The 16,601-nt window shown below is 42.6% G+C and overlaps 1 protein-coding gene across 1 annotated transcript in view; it reads right to left on the reverse strand.

Annotated features, from left to right (window-relative positions):
* Positions 1 to 7,529: 7,529 nt before the first annotated feature.
* The window catches only part of grid1a (glutamate receptor, ionotropic, delta 1a), a 213,802-nt gene continuing 204,730 nt past the window's right edge, over positions 7,530 to 16,601 (reverse strand). The window contains exons 14-16 of the mRNA XM_053682900.1: positions 14,937 to 15,103; positions 13,440 to 13,662; positions 7,530 to 8,320 (exon numbers count right to left, since the gene is read on the reverse strand). Of these exons, the coding sequence (XP_053538875.1) occupies positions 7,925 to 8,320; positions 13,440 to 13,662; positions 14,937 to 15,103 (786 nt within the window). The 3' untranslated portion in view covers positions 7,530 to 7,924. The remainder of the gene's footprint in view (positions 8,321 to 13,439; positions 13,663 to 14,936; positions 15,104 to 16,601) is intronic.

Consider the following 16,601-nt stretch of genomic DNA (forward strand, 5'->3'; position numbering starts at 1 on the left):
AATTATGCACAGGTCAGAAATCATTTTATAAACGTTTTAAAAATTTTGACTCGTACACATGTCTTTCACTTCGTGTGGATTTTCTGACAGAGAGACACCAAAGTGTCTGTAATTACGCTCGGATTTCACGCTTCTGTCTCTTCGCTCGCTCGATCTTTTATTTATTTATTTTCCCATGTTGGGAATTTATAATTCACTTACCTTGTATATTAACAAAAAACAAAAAAAAAACCAAAGTAATTATCTTTTCATTTCCCCAGTTTGTGTAGAATCAGTGAGACCTCGTCGCTGTAATCTGATGTTCTTTGTTTTTGTTTATTTTCATGAATGTTGCATTTTATTGGAATAGTAATCGGACATAATTTATGTGACATAATATACTGTATCTGCACGCCACAGATATTACGTCTTATAGGGATGAAGAACACCGAAGAAATGTCATCAAGAATGCACGGAAAGAAAGAAAACAGGATTAAACTAAAGATCTGCAACCAGACGTAGCTGGAGACAGAGGATACAGACCGATATCACCTTAAATAGGTGATGTTTATTTGAGGTGATGTTTATTTAAGGTGATGTTTAAATAAATATCACCTCAAATAAATATCACCACCTTTCTGTCACAGTATTCAACACCAAAAACAAGAATACAATCACTGAAACACAATAAATAGAGGACCGGGTCATCATACAGGTCACTAGGTTGGAAATGTGTTCATTTCTACAATAAATTAACCCCTGAAAGGCTACTGGATGAGTCGGTAAAAAACTGAAGGACTTCATGAGTCGACTGACTGTGGTCAGATTTGATTAACAACTGATTATTATGAATGAAAAAATAACATCAATCCATCCATCTTCTATACCACTTATCCTACTGGGTTGCAGGGAACCTGGAGTCTATCCCAGGGAGCATGGGGCACAAGGCGGGGTACACCCTGGACAGGGTGCCAATCTATCACAGGACACAATCACACACTCACACACACATTCATACACTACGGACACTTTGGACATGCCAATCAGCCTACCATGCATGTCTTTGGACTGGGGGAGGAAACCGGAGAAAGCTCCAGGAGAAACCCTCGCAGCACGGGGAGAACATGCAAACTCCGCACACAGGGCAGGAATTGAACCCCTGACCCTGGAAGTGTGAGGTGTGAGGCGAACGTACTAACTGCTAAACCACCGTGTGCTCCTTGGGCAAAACAAATACAAATAAATAAAACCAACAAAAAACATGTAACAAGATAAAATAATATGAACTTTATTTTAACAAAATGAACAAAAAAAGATATCAAATAAAATTTGTAATAAAATATAACGACAGTTTTTTTTTTTTTCGTACACTCTGCCCTACAGACTGTGCATTCCATTATATCCCATAGTTTTTAAACAGCGCTTGAAATATCAGTTGATCTCTGTTGGACTGTAGTACTTTTGGGGTAGACATGTCATCAGCATAGTCAGGGCATGCGTGTAGACCAGTGGACACCAACCCTGTTCCTAGAGATCTCCCTTCCTGAAGACTTTATCTCCAACCATAATCATGCCCACCTGACCATTTAATCGCTGCCTTAAGAAGTACTTCATCAACTAAAACAGGTGTGTTAGATGTTGTTTGGAGCTGTAACCTGTAGGAAGGTACAGTAGATCTCCAGGAACAGGGTTGGTGACCACTGGTGTAGGCCATACTTCCTGGCACTTTTATTGACCATGTGTATAGACCCACCAAAAGTTAGAATTCTCGAACCTTCCTTCGTACTGACCTTTGCTAGAGTTTTACTCATGGCTGATTTAATATTCATGTCTGCTGTCCTGCTCCATCAGGTTAATGACTTCATTCTACTTTATACATGAAATTTTCCTCAGCACTATTAACGGTCCCACTGATGTGCACGGTCATGCACTTGATTTTGTTTTTCTGCTGTGAAGTTTCACACCGAGGACACTCGCATTATTACTCGTCTGGTAGGAGAGCAGAATGAAAGTGGAGCACAAAGAGTGGTGAGGGCAGAGACCTTGGCCTTGGTGGATGAATTTAACCATCTTTGGATCTTATTCACTAGTGATGGAAGCAATGGAGTGCGAGATTAATGAATGGATCGGGTCAGCAGCAGCACTGTTACAGTCTCTGTGCTGGTCGATGGTGCTAAAGCAGGAGCTCAGTTTTTGGGAAAACCCCTAACCTCAAAGATAGTCACTGGCTGTAATCAGTGACCGTTAGATTAAAGTTGAGAATACAGATTGCAAAAATGAGGTTCCTCTGTAAGCTTGCTGGGCTTACCCATTGTGACGAGGTGAGCAGTTCAATCCCAGGAGAACCTTGGAGTAGAGCTGCTGCTCTTCTGAACCGAGAGCCGTGAAATGGATTCCCCATGGTAATCTCTCGGAAGAGCTGTATTACGCATGGCCCATTTGAGAGAGACCTCAGGGCAGACCCAGGATCTCACGGTTATCTTGGGAACATATGTGAATATCCCAGGAGGGGCTGGAATATATGGATGGGGATAGAGAAGTCTGGACTGGACTGGAAAAGCAGACTCAAAATGAATGAATGAATGAATATCCAGTAAGTAACTAATGATATATTTAAAAGCTGTTGAGTTGTCCATCAGTTGGCTTTTAAATCTGCAAAGGAAGAAAGATTTCTCAAACAATATCACCAAAAATAAGCCCAAGACTATGAGCTCCCAACGAGACTTTTAATTGGTTCAACCTTGTTCTGATATTGAACTGCTAATAAGTACAAAGCCTATGAATGACACATTTGAAATGACATCCTCACTGCTGCCAAAAGTCCTGCTTCACACAACAGGCCATTTTAATCTAGATATAATTAATACCTCCCTTTCTGCTCGTGCTTGTTTCAGTTATTTTAAGCATGCGCTAGTGACTACTCTAACTGACATGTTTCGAAATTGGTATTTTTTCTCTCTCAAAAATTCTGGAAAAGGTTATCTACTCTGAACTTCTGACATTTTACTGACATTTCACTAAATATCACAGAATTTGACCTCCTCAACGTAACAAACCACTTATTGCCTGCTGCTGACTTAGAAAAATGAGCCATCCTTTCGCTATTAGGCCTTGTCATGGTTTACTCCGGTTTGCCACGGTTCCTATAGCGACAAGCGCCACGTGATTATGTTCTGGGTTTTGTTTTGGGTCTGTCTCCACCGCCCCACCCCACATCCCATCCATTGGTTTCTTCTTCGATTGTGTTCACCTGTTTTGTATTAGCCCTTGATTAGTTTGCTAAGCGTTAGGGTTAGGGGTACACCCTGGTGTTTCTATAGCTGTGTCCAAACATCCATACTACCCTACTAAACTATACTACAGGCGAAAAGCAGTACGTTAAAGGTGTAGTATTCCCTACTCTGCTGTTATTGGTATGTGTGTGTGTGTGTGTGAATGGGTGAATGAGAAACCCGTTAAGACAATGGGACTGGCATGGAAGAGCTGTCAGAATGGTGGAAAATGGTGGAAAGGCAGCGCGTGTCTATAGGTGTTAATCATTATTCCTTGTGGTTCAACCGTACTTGTTTAACAACCCCTGAGTAACTTTCTGAAGTTTTAACCCTCTTGCCCCGTATGGCCGAAAAACCGGCTTGCCCGTCTTTGATCTATTCCCGTAAGTACGATAGACCGGCTTGGTCGTCTATGCCAATTACCCGTAAGGCCGATATAGCGGCTTTACAGTGTAAACGCTATCCCCGTAAGGCCGGTGTATCGGCATTACTCTGCTATGATTATTTAATTATTATTTTTTGACCCGGAAGGTTGATGACGTCATGACGTCACGACGTGATTACGTTATCACGCCGGCATTACGATGAAGATCCAAGCGTGAATATTGGTGTACTAGTAGAAGTGAACTAAAAATGCTAAAGCGAAAAGCTAATCGTGTTCCAGCTAAAGTTACACCTACAGTGAACACGGGTACATCTAAAACAGTGAAAAAAAGAGAAAACTTACACAGTCACACAGGCCAGAGCGAGGATTCTAGATAGTGACAGCAGAGAAAGTTCAGGCGATGTTGAAACCGAAACCGAAACTGATAGAGACGCAAACACTCATGATTCAGACCCTGATCCGTCTCCATCTTCAGCATCAACCAGTGCGACTGACACTGCAGGGGTCTGGAGTCATGACGGGACCATCTCTGTGCATTCGTGAAAACACTACCTGCTGGTCTGATTATCACCGGAAACTTGACGTTTGGTGCTAAAACGCATTTATTTATTTATTATTTAGTTGAATTTATTCAAAGGCATTGCCCACGCTGATGCTCGTACGGTACTTCTAAATGAGTAGAAAGATTTTACCGAGCATTTTTCGTCATTTCTCTAGTTAAGAATTGTGCTCTAAGTTTAGTAAAAACACTGAACTGCTTCATTTTCAAAGTAATATTACACGAATACATTATTATAAGTTGTTTCAAGGCCTAAAAATGTTCAAATTAAAATGTTGATTTTGGGGCCGATTTCGGCCCGGGAACTCAGGGTTGGCGTGCTGTTTCTCTGGGGAATATAGGGTTGTGGGACATAATACTGTGGGAACTAAGGGGTAAGAGGGTTAAACATGACAAAAACATTGAACTTTCTGTGGTTATTATGACATCGTAGGTCACATGGCAATGCCAACATGGCGGATGACATATGTTTGGATTGTATTTATACTATACACACACACTGATCAGTACATACTCTAGCAAAGGCGTAGCAGTAGGTACCGAATCGAATGCAGTGGGTACTGCCGCAGTACGTGACGGTTACTGTCTTCTTGTGGAGAGAAGTCAAACATTTTCGTAAGGTATTCGTACAGTACCTTGACTGCTGCTGTGTATCATGAAGAGTCCTGGACTGCCCATAATAAACATCACGTAACTTTACACACTTTTGTTCTGTCTCTACCAAGCATTACAGATCTCAGTTCCACATTTGACACTGTGACAGTGGGCGGGGTTATAAAGTACTGTCCATCATGTACTGTACATGGTTTATTTTCTACCTTAAGCACAGACGTATTGCAGTAAAATCAGATATTTCTTCTCCTCCTCTGCTACCGTTCGTTTATGGTGTTCCACAAGGATCTATTTTCGGGCCCACACTCTTTCATCTCTATACACTCCCATATGCTTGTTAGACATAAATATGCACATGCCATCCAACCCTATCTTAATTAGGCGTCTGAATAATTAGCCCCTAATGCAAGCGTATACAGGAGAAATATATATATATATATATATATATATATATATATATATATAAGAGCAGTATTACGGAGCAGCTGTCACGAAGTTTCAAAGGAAGATGCAGTTATACTGTACAGCGCTGGCATAGTTAAAAGCCATATGGGAAGATGATTCGTTTTCTTGAAGATGTTAAGAACTGGATGGTTTTACATTTCCTTTAATTCTACAAAGGCAGATCAAAAATGCTCATTTTTATTCACTCCTTCCAATCACGCTAACAGGCTATTCAAGAGATTTGCTTGTTAAAACCTAAACGAAGGCTCTTGGCATGAGTTTGGACTAAATTAACTCTGTTGTCAAAGTTTTTTTCCGCCCGGGAACCACGGCCAAGCTGAAAACTTTTCTCTCTTTTTCACTTTCACTAATTTCAGTGACTAATGTAATTCATATTCATATAATTGCTCCTTATTGCCCTGTGTGCAGTTAGTACAGAAAACCGCTTCCAGCTTGGTCACTGGCACCAAGAAGAGAGAATGCATTATATTATACCAGTGCTTGCATTGCTTTATTGGCTCTCAGTCCATTTGGAGTTCAGTTTAAATCTCTTATTTGTTTTGAAAGCCCTTAACGGATTGGCGCCTCATATTCATAACATGCGGTTAGATACAGGACATAAGTGCGCACACTCACGAAAATCTAAAGCCGTGTCCACAGCATGGGCTCCTATGCAGGAAGGCCAATGTAAAGAGATCTATCATCAAAATGATAACAGTCTGAAAATGGGAACAAAAATTAAGGTTGAATAAATTTGACTTCACAAAAAGGATCTTAGTCATTGTGCCCTGCGATAGACTGGTCCCCCGTCCAGGGCAGGGTGTCCCCTGCCTCGTGCCTTGGGTTCCCTGGGATAGGATCCGTGTAGTCGGTAGCGGTATAGAAAATGGACGGACGGATCTGAAACATCAGGGTATAAATAATCAAACTAACCATGAGGAGACTGAGGAGAGGTGCGCACATTAGGGTAACAGACCAATGACAGAACAGAGGCGGAGTCAGTGCAGAAAACGAAAGCATATGCTACGTGCAAACAAAACCACATGAAGAATTGATCAAGAAAATGACATGAACGCAGCACTCATTGCTCTCTGAACCATGTGAACCGTGTGCTGAGACGGGAATATTATATTATATAATATTGCAGATTATTTTGATGAGTCTTTTGGGGGTCTTTGTGCTCTTCTTTGCACGGGTTGCCTGTTCCACGAGCATGCTGGAAACGTGGTCTAAGCTGGCCGACTGTGAAACAGCCTATTAGACAAGCCCTCTCTATTTCCACTTTCAAGTCTGACCTTCAGGTCTTATCTTCACACACTTGAATTCGAACAGGCTTAGCAGGGAATTGCATTATTTCCATTTTCCATTTTGCTTTAAGAGTTAGTTTACTTGTCATTTTATTTATAAGTCCTCCATATGCTTTATTTTATGTACAACACTTTGGTCAGTGTGAGTAATCTTGGATGTGCTCTCTAAATAAATCGTACTTATTCTGTCGCTATAGCCGAGAGCCATTAGGCAAATGGCTGTGAGGGAAAAACACATTTGTTCTGTCAAAGTAGAAGACTAAGCTTCTTGCAATATCATTTTATATGAGGGCTGGGATATGGCCGTTATGAACTCAGATTTGTAGGATGTTATTTAGTGCCCCCAATGAATTTTATAACTTGGTGCTTATGATGTGAGTGAAACAGATTAGTGTGTGTGTGTGTGTGTGTGTGTGTGTGTGTGTGTGTGTGTGTGTGAGAGTTAAAAGAGGAGAAAACCAAAAATAATGTTGTATGTTCAGATCTTTCCATGACACAACCCCCCCCCCCCCCCCCCCCCACCACACACACACACAATTTGCTTTCAATTTCAAGGTACAGCATCATCATAGGGATTCAAACACGAATAAAGTGCTCTATTTCTCTTTAATAAGTTTTTTTTATTTGGAAAAAAAAAAAAAAAAACTCATGAGTGTGCATAAGTGTAGAAAATGTTTTGTGAACATTTTAGTCAAGACTCTTACTGCAAAATTTTTGAGTTTGGCATTTATAAAACAACCGTGAGGAATTCTCTATCCACTCAGATCCAAATTTACAAACCGTCTGTGTGTGTGTGTGTGTGTGTGTGTGTATATATATATATATATATATATATATATATATATATATATATATATATATATATATATATACATATATACACACACACATACATATATACATTATATATATATATATATATATATATATATATATATATATAGAGAGAGAGAGAGAGAGAGAGAGAGAGAGAGAGAGAGCGAGAGCGAGAGCGCGAGAGACATTTTACACCTTTTAATACCAAAGTCAAAAAACATTTAGTATATTGAAAATACACTCTGACTTCACCACCTGTTCAGTTATTTACAGATATGCACAGTTTAATAAAGTTAAAGTCTCAGAGGAATGAGAAACTCTGTCTCTGTGACTTTATTTCAGCAAAAATAGTTTCACGCTTTGTTCCAGAAGTTACGATGTCTTTGCTTGGCTGCTTGTTGTTATAATTGGCAAGCTGAATATCATATTTGGGGGCGCCATTACTTTAGTCGATGGCTCAGTTGCTCATATGGTAGAATGTTTTATTTGAACGTCATATTATTTACTGGGATCTGTTGGCTCAGGTGGTAGAGGTTTCGGTTGTATGATGTCATATCGAGGTGCCGTGATTGGTATCCATGGCTCTGCTGGGCACTGGCTGGTATTTAACTGGCATTTTTATGGGACTTTGGTGTAAAATTCCTCCATTTGGTGCCCGATGTTTACAGCGCGAGGGAGGGGGCAGTGTGGAGCTGGAAAGTGGGAGGGGCATGTTTCTGCTGGCCATACCCCCAACACCACTTTCAGAATAAAGTGAGGGAACAGACAGAGCCCCGGGAGGAAATGGGGGCATGGTATCACGGGAGTCCTGACGCTGACAGATGGTGCCAACGTCTAGAGTAGAGATGTCCAGTGGTGAAGCAGGAAGCTGTTTATGCGATAAATCATCATCGCTAATGAGTCCACTGAACCGCTGCTGGACCTGCTCCAAGTCCACCTCCTTATCCTGAGGGACAGATGGAGACAGCGGTAAAGAGACAAACATCATTATCACAAGACACGCATCATTAAGTAAGTAGAAATAAACCAATCTGACCACAGTTTGAGCAGTGTGGGGGTTTAAATGTATTACGATGACAGCTACGTGATGACGAGAGCACTCGACAGCTACATCTCTTGGGTGTGACATCATCAGCCCCTTCACAACGTATCAGGACGTTCTCCATTAGGAATCCGTTTTGATTTTACAGAAACTGTTTCGTTTAGTTTCTTTAAATCATGTTTACATTTACATTTAGGAGTTTTCCCCATTTTCCCCTCAATTTGGTCTTCTGCCAATTCACACCCACCTAGGAGATAGAAGCCCTACCACGTGTCCTCCTAGAGACGCGTGTTGACACGTGAGTCTTTTTGAAATGTTGTTACGTGAATACTCGAGCGGTATCCGTCGTCTTCCATATACATGAGCTCATTTGGCTGACACTTTTATCCAATCGGAGACACATCGGAGACAGGATACAACTGAGCAGATGAGGGATTAATGGCCTTGCGCAAAGGTCCAGCTGGGCTTTGGAGCCCAATAGCCCAAAGCCTTAACCACTGAGCCACCAAATTGTCTGTCTTTGTTTACAGACTTGCATTCCTTTTGCTAGCCCAGCCGCCTGGGACAGGCAGATAATGTATCCAGGCTATCGGATTTTCATAAACAGCTGCCCAATGGACAACAGTAGGCTGTTGATATAACGGTCACTGTTTCTAAAAATAAATAAATAAATAAATAAATCTACTCCCTGCTGTCTTTCATAAAACAAACATTTCGCTTGAATATGTCTGCTTAAATGTAACATGCTCCATTTGGTTCACATATTGCTCGGTGAAATGACGCATGTTGATGTTGCTGCTACTTCCTGCCACCTGCTGTAGTACACACATGCGCTGAGGACATGGTCTAACCGTTGGTAGAAATGATTTTTTATTATATTTCCAGAAACGTGAACATGACGGGACAGGGAAACCATGAACAAACTGGGTACAATACAGCACAACGCTCTCGAATTCTAATGCTTCATGCAAAAATGAAGATTCTAGCCAGACATCGCAGCGCAGCGTGTAGGCAAAAACGTCAGCCGAAGTCTTTCTGCTTTTGATCAAGAGTGCAAACACGAGGCTTTACCATCAGAGACATTGTCAGGAGAGGATAAAAACCAGGGCTTCTTAAATTCGACCCTCGCAGTGATACGAATACTTATTTGTTTATTTATATTCATAATCTATTTATTAATGCATGTCATTCTTTTTTCCCCTTCATCTTTTTTAGCCTAGTTAATTGGACTGCCGGAGAAGAACAGTGGGAGTCGGCAGCACGTTGGAGTTTCTCTTGCCTGGTAGGCGAGCTAATTAATATGATTTGTTCAGCCCTTCTATTATATTCGGTTGCGTGTTCTTCCCTCAAGAAGTTCATGTTGGGGCCACTAGCTTACTGTTTTGAAATTGTTACAGCAAAACTGTAAGAAGAATGATTACAGTCGGGGATAAAGATGTACAACCAGCAATCTTTCTCCACAAAGCTCTGTGGGGTGCCTGATAAGAGCAGATTTAACAGCTTGCCATGTTAGTGCTGGAGATGAGCACTTAGAGCATCCCAGACTGTAAACGATGGCACACTCATTGGCGTTTCAGCGCAGCCAACACATCCTACCTACTCTGACAACAGCGTGACAACACACCTGAGGCCTCTCAAGGCTTTCTTCCTCACTGCACGCCCTAACACCCCCCCCCACACACACACACCCCCCCACCACCACCACCACATCATCATCATGCCATAACGTCCGTGCTTCCTGACACACCCTATACTGGTCCGCAGAGCTCTGGGAGAGGCAAGTGTCCACATGGATATACCATTTGTATTTTCCAAAAACAGTCTACACCCAAGATTCATCCTAGACCTCTTTAAAGACTACTGAAAAACCCCTTTCAGATGCTTCTACACAATAAAATGAACTTGAGGTAAAATGAGGTATGAACTACATACACCATATGGCCAAAAGTATGTGAATGGTTGTTCCCCAAACGGTTGAAACCCAGAAAGTTGGAAGCCCAGAAGTGCATAGAACATCTGTTGCAAGCTGTAGCATTACAATTTTCCTTCACTGGAATTAAGAGACCCAAACCCTGTTCCAGCATGACAGAACTCGAGTGTCCTGCACAGAGCCCTGTCCTCAACCCCACTGAACACCTTTGGGACGAACCGGAACCCTGACACCACTGCCGATCCTCACTAACACTCGTGTCTGAATGAACACAAATCCCCACAGCCTCGCTCCAAAATGACGTGGAAAGCCTTCCCAGAAGAGTGGAGCTTACTGTACTAGCAAAGGAGGACTGAATCTGGAATACCGCTTGGCCACATGGTGTACTCTGCGTAATCTCAATGGCACATCTGTAAAATTCGAGATCACGTTTCTAACTTGAATCTACATGTAACTTTTCCCTTGCAAGTACTGGAAGAACTTTTGGACTTCAACGTGGCCATAGTATATGCTCATCCTTTCAATACACTTAGTACTATTTGCCCTTACTCTTATACACCTGTACACTTCCTCATATCATCTCAGAGTTTTTCTTGCCACGGTCACCTCTGGTTTGCTCGTTATGGATCTAAATATAAACCTACATCCAGATTTGTTGTTAAAATCACCACACAAATAAAACCGAATAGATTGCATAGAAAGGTATATAAATCCCAGTTATGCTAAGCTATTGAGCAGTCTGCTGAAGGTTAACCACAGGTTAATGGCTCTGATGTAGGGAAACTGAGCTGCCACTGGCTTACGCATTCGGGGTGAAAAAGACATCGGAACGAGGAGGCTTTGTGACTTGCTTCCTCTGATAGTCTGTCAGGACAATTTAAGATGACTTCTGTAGCTAACACTGAGGGAGCTTGCTGAGCATCTCATCTCAATTACAATCTGCTTGGGCCCTTTACTCCATGAAGGGCACCATGCACTTGGGGCAGTTTCATTCGCCTTGGGAGGAGAGATAGCATACACTATAACAGGGCTGATACCTGTGTTGCAGCATGCAGAGGTACAGTACCCGAGTAAAAACAACAAAAAAAATCCCTAATGTAAAAGCAAAAGAAACAAAGGCCTGGAGTGAAGCAGCATCGGTTTCCAACATCAAACGCTTTGCCTGCTTAGAGTGTGAGCTCAAATCTTCGGCCCTTGAGCCAGGTCCTTATTCATCAGTTGGTTAGCTCTATGCTTGGTGCCTCACACTGAGAAGAGCTGAAGAGATGTTTTTTATATGTACCCTAGAGTGATTACTCCCATGAAACCTCACTTCATCCGAATAAGAGTTCACGCAAGATAGACACATCACACTGCTTTCTACTAGTAGACACTTCTTGAAAAATCGGCTCGTTCTAGGCAATCATTGGATTTAATCCCAGAAACTACAGGTACGCTGGGTGGTGGTGTGGGTGTTCCCTAGTGAGTTAGCCCAGGCCAACTCATCTCCAGTTACTGAAAACTCCTCCTGGACTCGATTTGAATAAAAAGCTCCGTTAATGCTACCAGGACCTAGGTGCAGTTGGTTTCAACTTTATTCTCACATATATACAGTGACATTTTTTTTATTTTCTTCTTCACATATCTCAATTATTAGGAAGTTGGGGTCAGAGCACTGGGTCAGCCCTGATCTGATGCCCCTGGAACAGAGAGGGTCAAGGGAGGTGCTCAAAGACATCAAACAATGGAAGCTTGCCAGTGTCAGGGCGTGAACTCTTGACCTTCTGAGCCAGGGTGAACTCTTGAGCCATAATGTCCCCAAAAATCCCACTCACATGGAGTGAAGAATCGCTGAAGAACAGATCTATACACGCTTTATCCTCACCTACAGGTCAGCATTCTTCATGACTACAAATGCCATGGGATTAAAAGGTAATGTGATTAATGACCCCCGAAGGCCACCGCAAAAACTCTAGAAATATTTCAGGCTTTTATTAATGATTTTGTTTATTAACTGCACAGTCTTATCCATGCTCTCTCTAAACACCCACATCGTTGACATTCTTTTGCCGCTTGCACAGAGCAAATTAAACCAGAGCACCATTTTCATAGCACTCAGAACGGGTTAGCAAATTTCCAATAAAACTGTTCTCATGACCGTATATATATACCGCAGCCCCCATCCAGGGGTCGGAGGGTTACTTTGGGCCACTTATGTAAAGCAAGTTGATACATCACAGAAGTTATGGTGGCCAAATTCTGGTTTTCCAGAAAGAGGACAACTTTTTCCTTTTTTTTTTATTTTATTTTTTACTCGAGGTGGGGGTGGGGGTGGGGGGAAAGATACCGCTCCAGCAATGCATAAATGTTTACAAAGCCAATTCCAAAAAAGTTGGGACAGTATGAAAAATGCATAAAAAAACCCAACAAACAAAAAGAGTCGTTTGAAAACTCAGTCCTCCCTGTACTGTATCGGAAACACGCACTTTGTGAATTAAATTTACTTTTGAAAATACACACTCTTCTCAAATCTGATGACTGTAACACACTCCAAAAAAGTTGGGACAGTCGCCTGTTTACCGCCGTGTAACATCACCTTTTCTTTTGATAACGCCTATTAAGCAGTTGATTGGTTAAAACAGGTCTTTTGTTTAAATACGTTTACACATCAGTCCTCTTTTATTTTTATTAGCATTTTCCATACTGTCCCAACTTTTTTGGGAATTAGGGTTGTAGTTTGGTAGCTTTCTGAGAGTGGGTATTTTTATTATCTGCTGATTATATTCTGCCTACGGAACATCTGGAGTGTCTTGTGTTTTATTACAGTGTTAGATTTAAGTGGTAAAGTCCTTCTTTCTATTACATTAGCAAAGTCTAATCCTGCTCCTAGATTAGTGATCGCTGAGAATCTTAAAATGAACCGATTTCTTGTTCGACTAAATTGCTAATTTATGGGTATTTCAAATTTTTCGCTAGCAGTGGGGGAGTTCTTTTAGAAGAAAATAAGACTCTCAGGAGCTGTAAACAGTGGTATACTGCTCTGCTGTAAAACAGCCAGGTGTTGGTTCCTTCTCAAATGTTATTTTGTGTGTGTGTGTGTGTGTGTGTGTTTACCTGTGTAATGGTCCTGCAGGGGGTGTGTGTGTACCAGCTCTCCAGCGCCCCCACCAGGCCTGATACGAACAGGCCAAGAGCAAGTAAACAGAACACTCCAGAGAGCGCGTGCAGTGTTAAAGCTCGACTCTCCGAGCGACGCTCATTGATACAGCGGCCTTTACGTGGCCACCACTTTTGCTTTAACACATCCACATCACCATGCTGCTGCAGCTCGAGGATCCTGCACACACACACACACACACACACACACACACACACACACACAAACACACACACATTAATGTGATAATGAACTAAAGTACTGTATATGTGAAAGTGTTTTAATGAGGGCAGACATAATAATAATCATTCATTACTGAAAAACTAACATTTACATTTACTGTTTAATATCACGAGATAAAAAAGACATGTGAAACAGATCAAGAGAGAGAGAGAGAGAGAGAGAGAGAGAGAGAGAGAGAGAGAGAATGTGTATGAGTGGCAGAGAGATAGAACAAGTAAATGGACATCTTTGAGGCAGCAGTAGACAGACAGACACACAGGAGAAACAGTCATGTTTGAGACAGAGAGAGAGAGAGAGAGAGAGAGAGAGCAGGCAGACAGAGACAGACAGACAGAGAGAGAGGGAGGCAGACACAATGGCAGGTGGAAAGAGAGAGAGAGAGAGAGAGAGAGAGAGAGAGGTAAGACAGATGTGTGTGAGAGGATGTCTTGAGGACTGCCAAGCTGACTGGTGAAAGATAGACAGACAGACACTCAGACAGGCAGAGAGAGAGAGAGAGAGACAGACAGATACATAGGCAGACAGAGAGGCAATTGAGACAGACACAGACAGAGAGAGATCGACAGGAATACATAGTGTGAGACAGGCAGAGTGAAACAGACAGACAGGTAAGACAGATGTGTGTGAAGGGATGTCTTGAGGACTGCTGATTGGCAAAAGACAGACAGACAGACAGATGAGTAAGACAGACGTGTCAGAGGATGTCTTGGTGAGGGCTGCCATGCTGAAGGGTTACAGACAGACAGACAGACAGGTGAGAGAATGTCTCTGTGAGGACTGACTTGCTGACAGACAGAGAGACATACAGACAGACAGACAGAGAGACGGGTGAGACAGACGTGTGTGAGAGGATGTCTCGGTGAGGACTGCCGTGCTGACAGACAGAGAGACACACAGACAGACAGACAGACAGAGAGACGGGTGAGACAGACGTGTGTGAGAGGATGTCTCGGTGAGGACCGCCGTGCTGACAGACAGAGAGACACACAGACAGACAGACAGACAGAGAGACGGGTGAGACAGACGTGTGTGAGAGGATGTCTCGGTGAGGACTGCCGTGCTGACAGACAGAGAGACACACAGACAGACAGACAGACAGAGAGACGGGTGAGACAGACGTGTGTGAGAGGATGTCTCGGTGAGGACTGCCGTGCTGACAGACAGAGAGACACACAGACAGACAGACAGACAGAGAGACGGGTGAGACAGACGTGTGTGAGAGGATGTCTCGGTGAGGACTGCCGTGCTGAAGGGCGATGCCGTAGCCTTTGGTATGTTGTGGGTCTGACGTAGCCGTGAGTGAACACTCATCATCAGTCAGGGCAGCGTACTCCAACACAGCCATGTCCCACAGGAATACATACGCCTCCTGCTTTACCTAACACACACACACACACACACACACACACACACACACACACACACACACAAAGGTTCCGAAATGAGATTCTTAAAAATGTATGAGACTTTCATTTCCTATTTATCAGCATATTATTTTCCAGAAAAACAACCTGTCTCTCTCTCTGTCTCTGTCTCTGTCTGTCTGTCATTTCAATTCATGATAGCTTTAGTGGTAGGCCTTAGTCTCTCTCTCTCTCTCTCTCTCTCTCTCTCTCTCTCTCTCTCTCTCTCTATTTCTATCTCTCTAATTCTCTCTCTCTCTCTCTCTCTCTCGGCCTGTCCAGACTTGGTATTAATCTCCGTGTCAGACAATCCAAGCACGAGGGAACAGATCAGACAGACATTCACACCAGGTATCTTCACGTGTCTCCATTTCGTCTCCGCTGACCACACTGCGATCGCATTTTCTCAGAAGCGGGGTTGCCAAATCTGACAAAAGCAATCAGAAGTCACTTCAAAACCACAAACCCTAGACAGCGCTAATACGCTAATAGAAAACACAAACGCAGTGTCTATAATTAACTGTCAGATGTCATTGACTAATTAAATCATCAGACACATCAGACAGTTCGCTCGATATAGGTTTTACTCGCACTGTCATGTTGTGCAGGACTTCATCTAATCGTGCTTCATGTGCGTCCAACAAGATCACAAAGGAAGAGATTTATTCGCGTGCTTTTGGATCATATGAGATCTATTATTATCTATGAACTCCCCAGCGACCTGGACAAAAGTGAATCATTTTCTCAGACCTGCTGAAGGAAATATTAATGATCCTGAGTTGTAACGTTTGTTCTGAATGATCTGCTGATGTGAGAACACTCAGCTCAGTCTGTGATTGGTCAGAAGGAACTAACGTGTTTCCTGGACACTGAATGTAAATACAAACTGTTAATCTAATTATTAATCTAACACTGACTGCGTTTACACGGACAGCAGGAATCTAATTACTGACCTTATTCTGAATAAGACGATATTCTGATTAAGGTGTTTACATGAGTCGCTTTTAGACGATTCCTTTCATGTTCCTGTTTTACGTGTTATAGAACGTAGATGGATTAACGGCGCACGTCATTACGTCCCCGCGTCACGCCGTCCGACGTCCCCTCCAGAATTTCACGTATCGGTGTACAGTTGGTCTTCGTTATGGGACCGTATACAGTTATGGGTGTTTTTATTTTTAATTTTATGAAAGTGTGGTTAATTATTTGTCGTGCTGTACGTGCAAATAGACGACTGATTGAAGACGTGGGCCGCGTCCCGAACCGCGTACTTACCGTCTATATAGTAGCTGAGATACATGTATATCTCCTACTATATACTGTAGCAGGCAAGTACGCGGTTCGGGACGCAGCCGCGTGCTCTTGTTCGCCGTCAAACGGTCGAGCGCCGCCGTGTGTGTACGTGTCCTGTCGCACAATGCGGTGAAAACTCTCACACGACGTTAATAGTGTGATTAAGGTGTGTACGTGTCT

The sequence above is a fragment of the Ictalurus punctatus genome, chromosome 9 (assembly GCF_001660625.3).
Source record: "Ictalurus punctatus breed USDA103 chromosome 9, Coco_2.0, whole genome shotgun sequence".
NCBI lineage: Eukaryota > Metazoa > Chordata > Actinopteri > Siluriformes > Ictaluridae > Ictalurus > Ictalurus punctatus.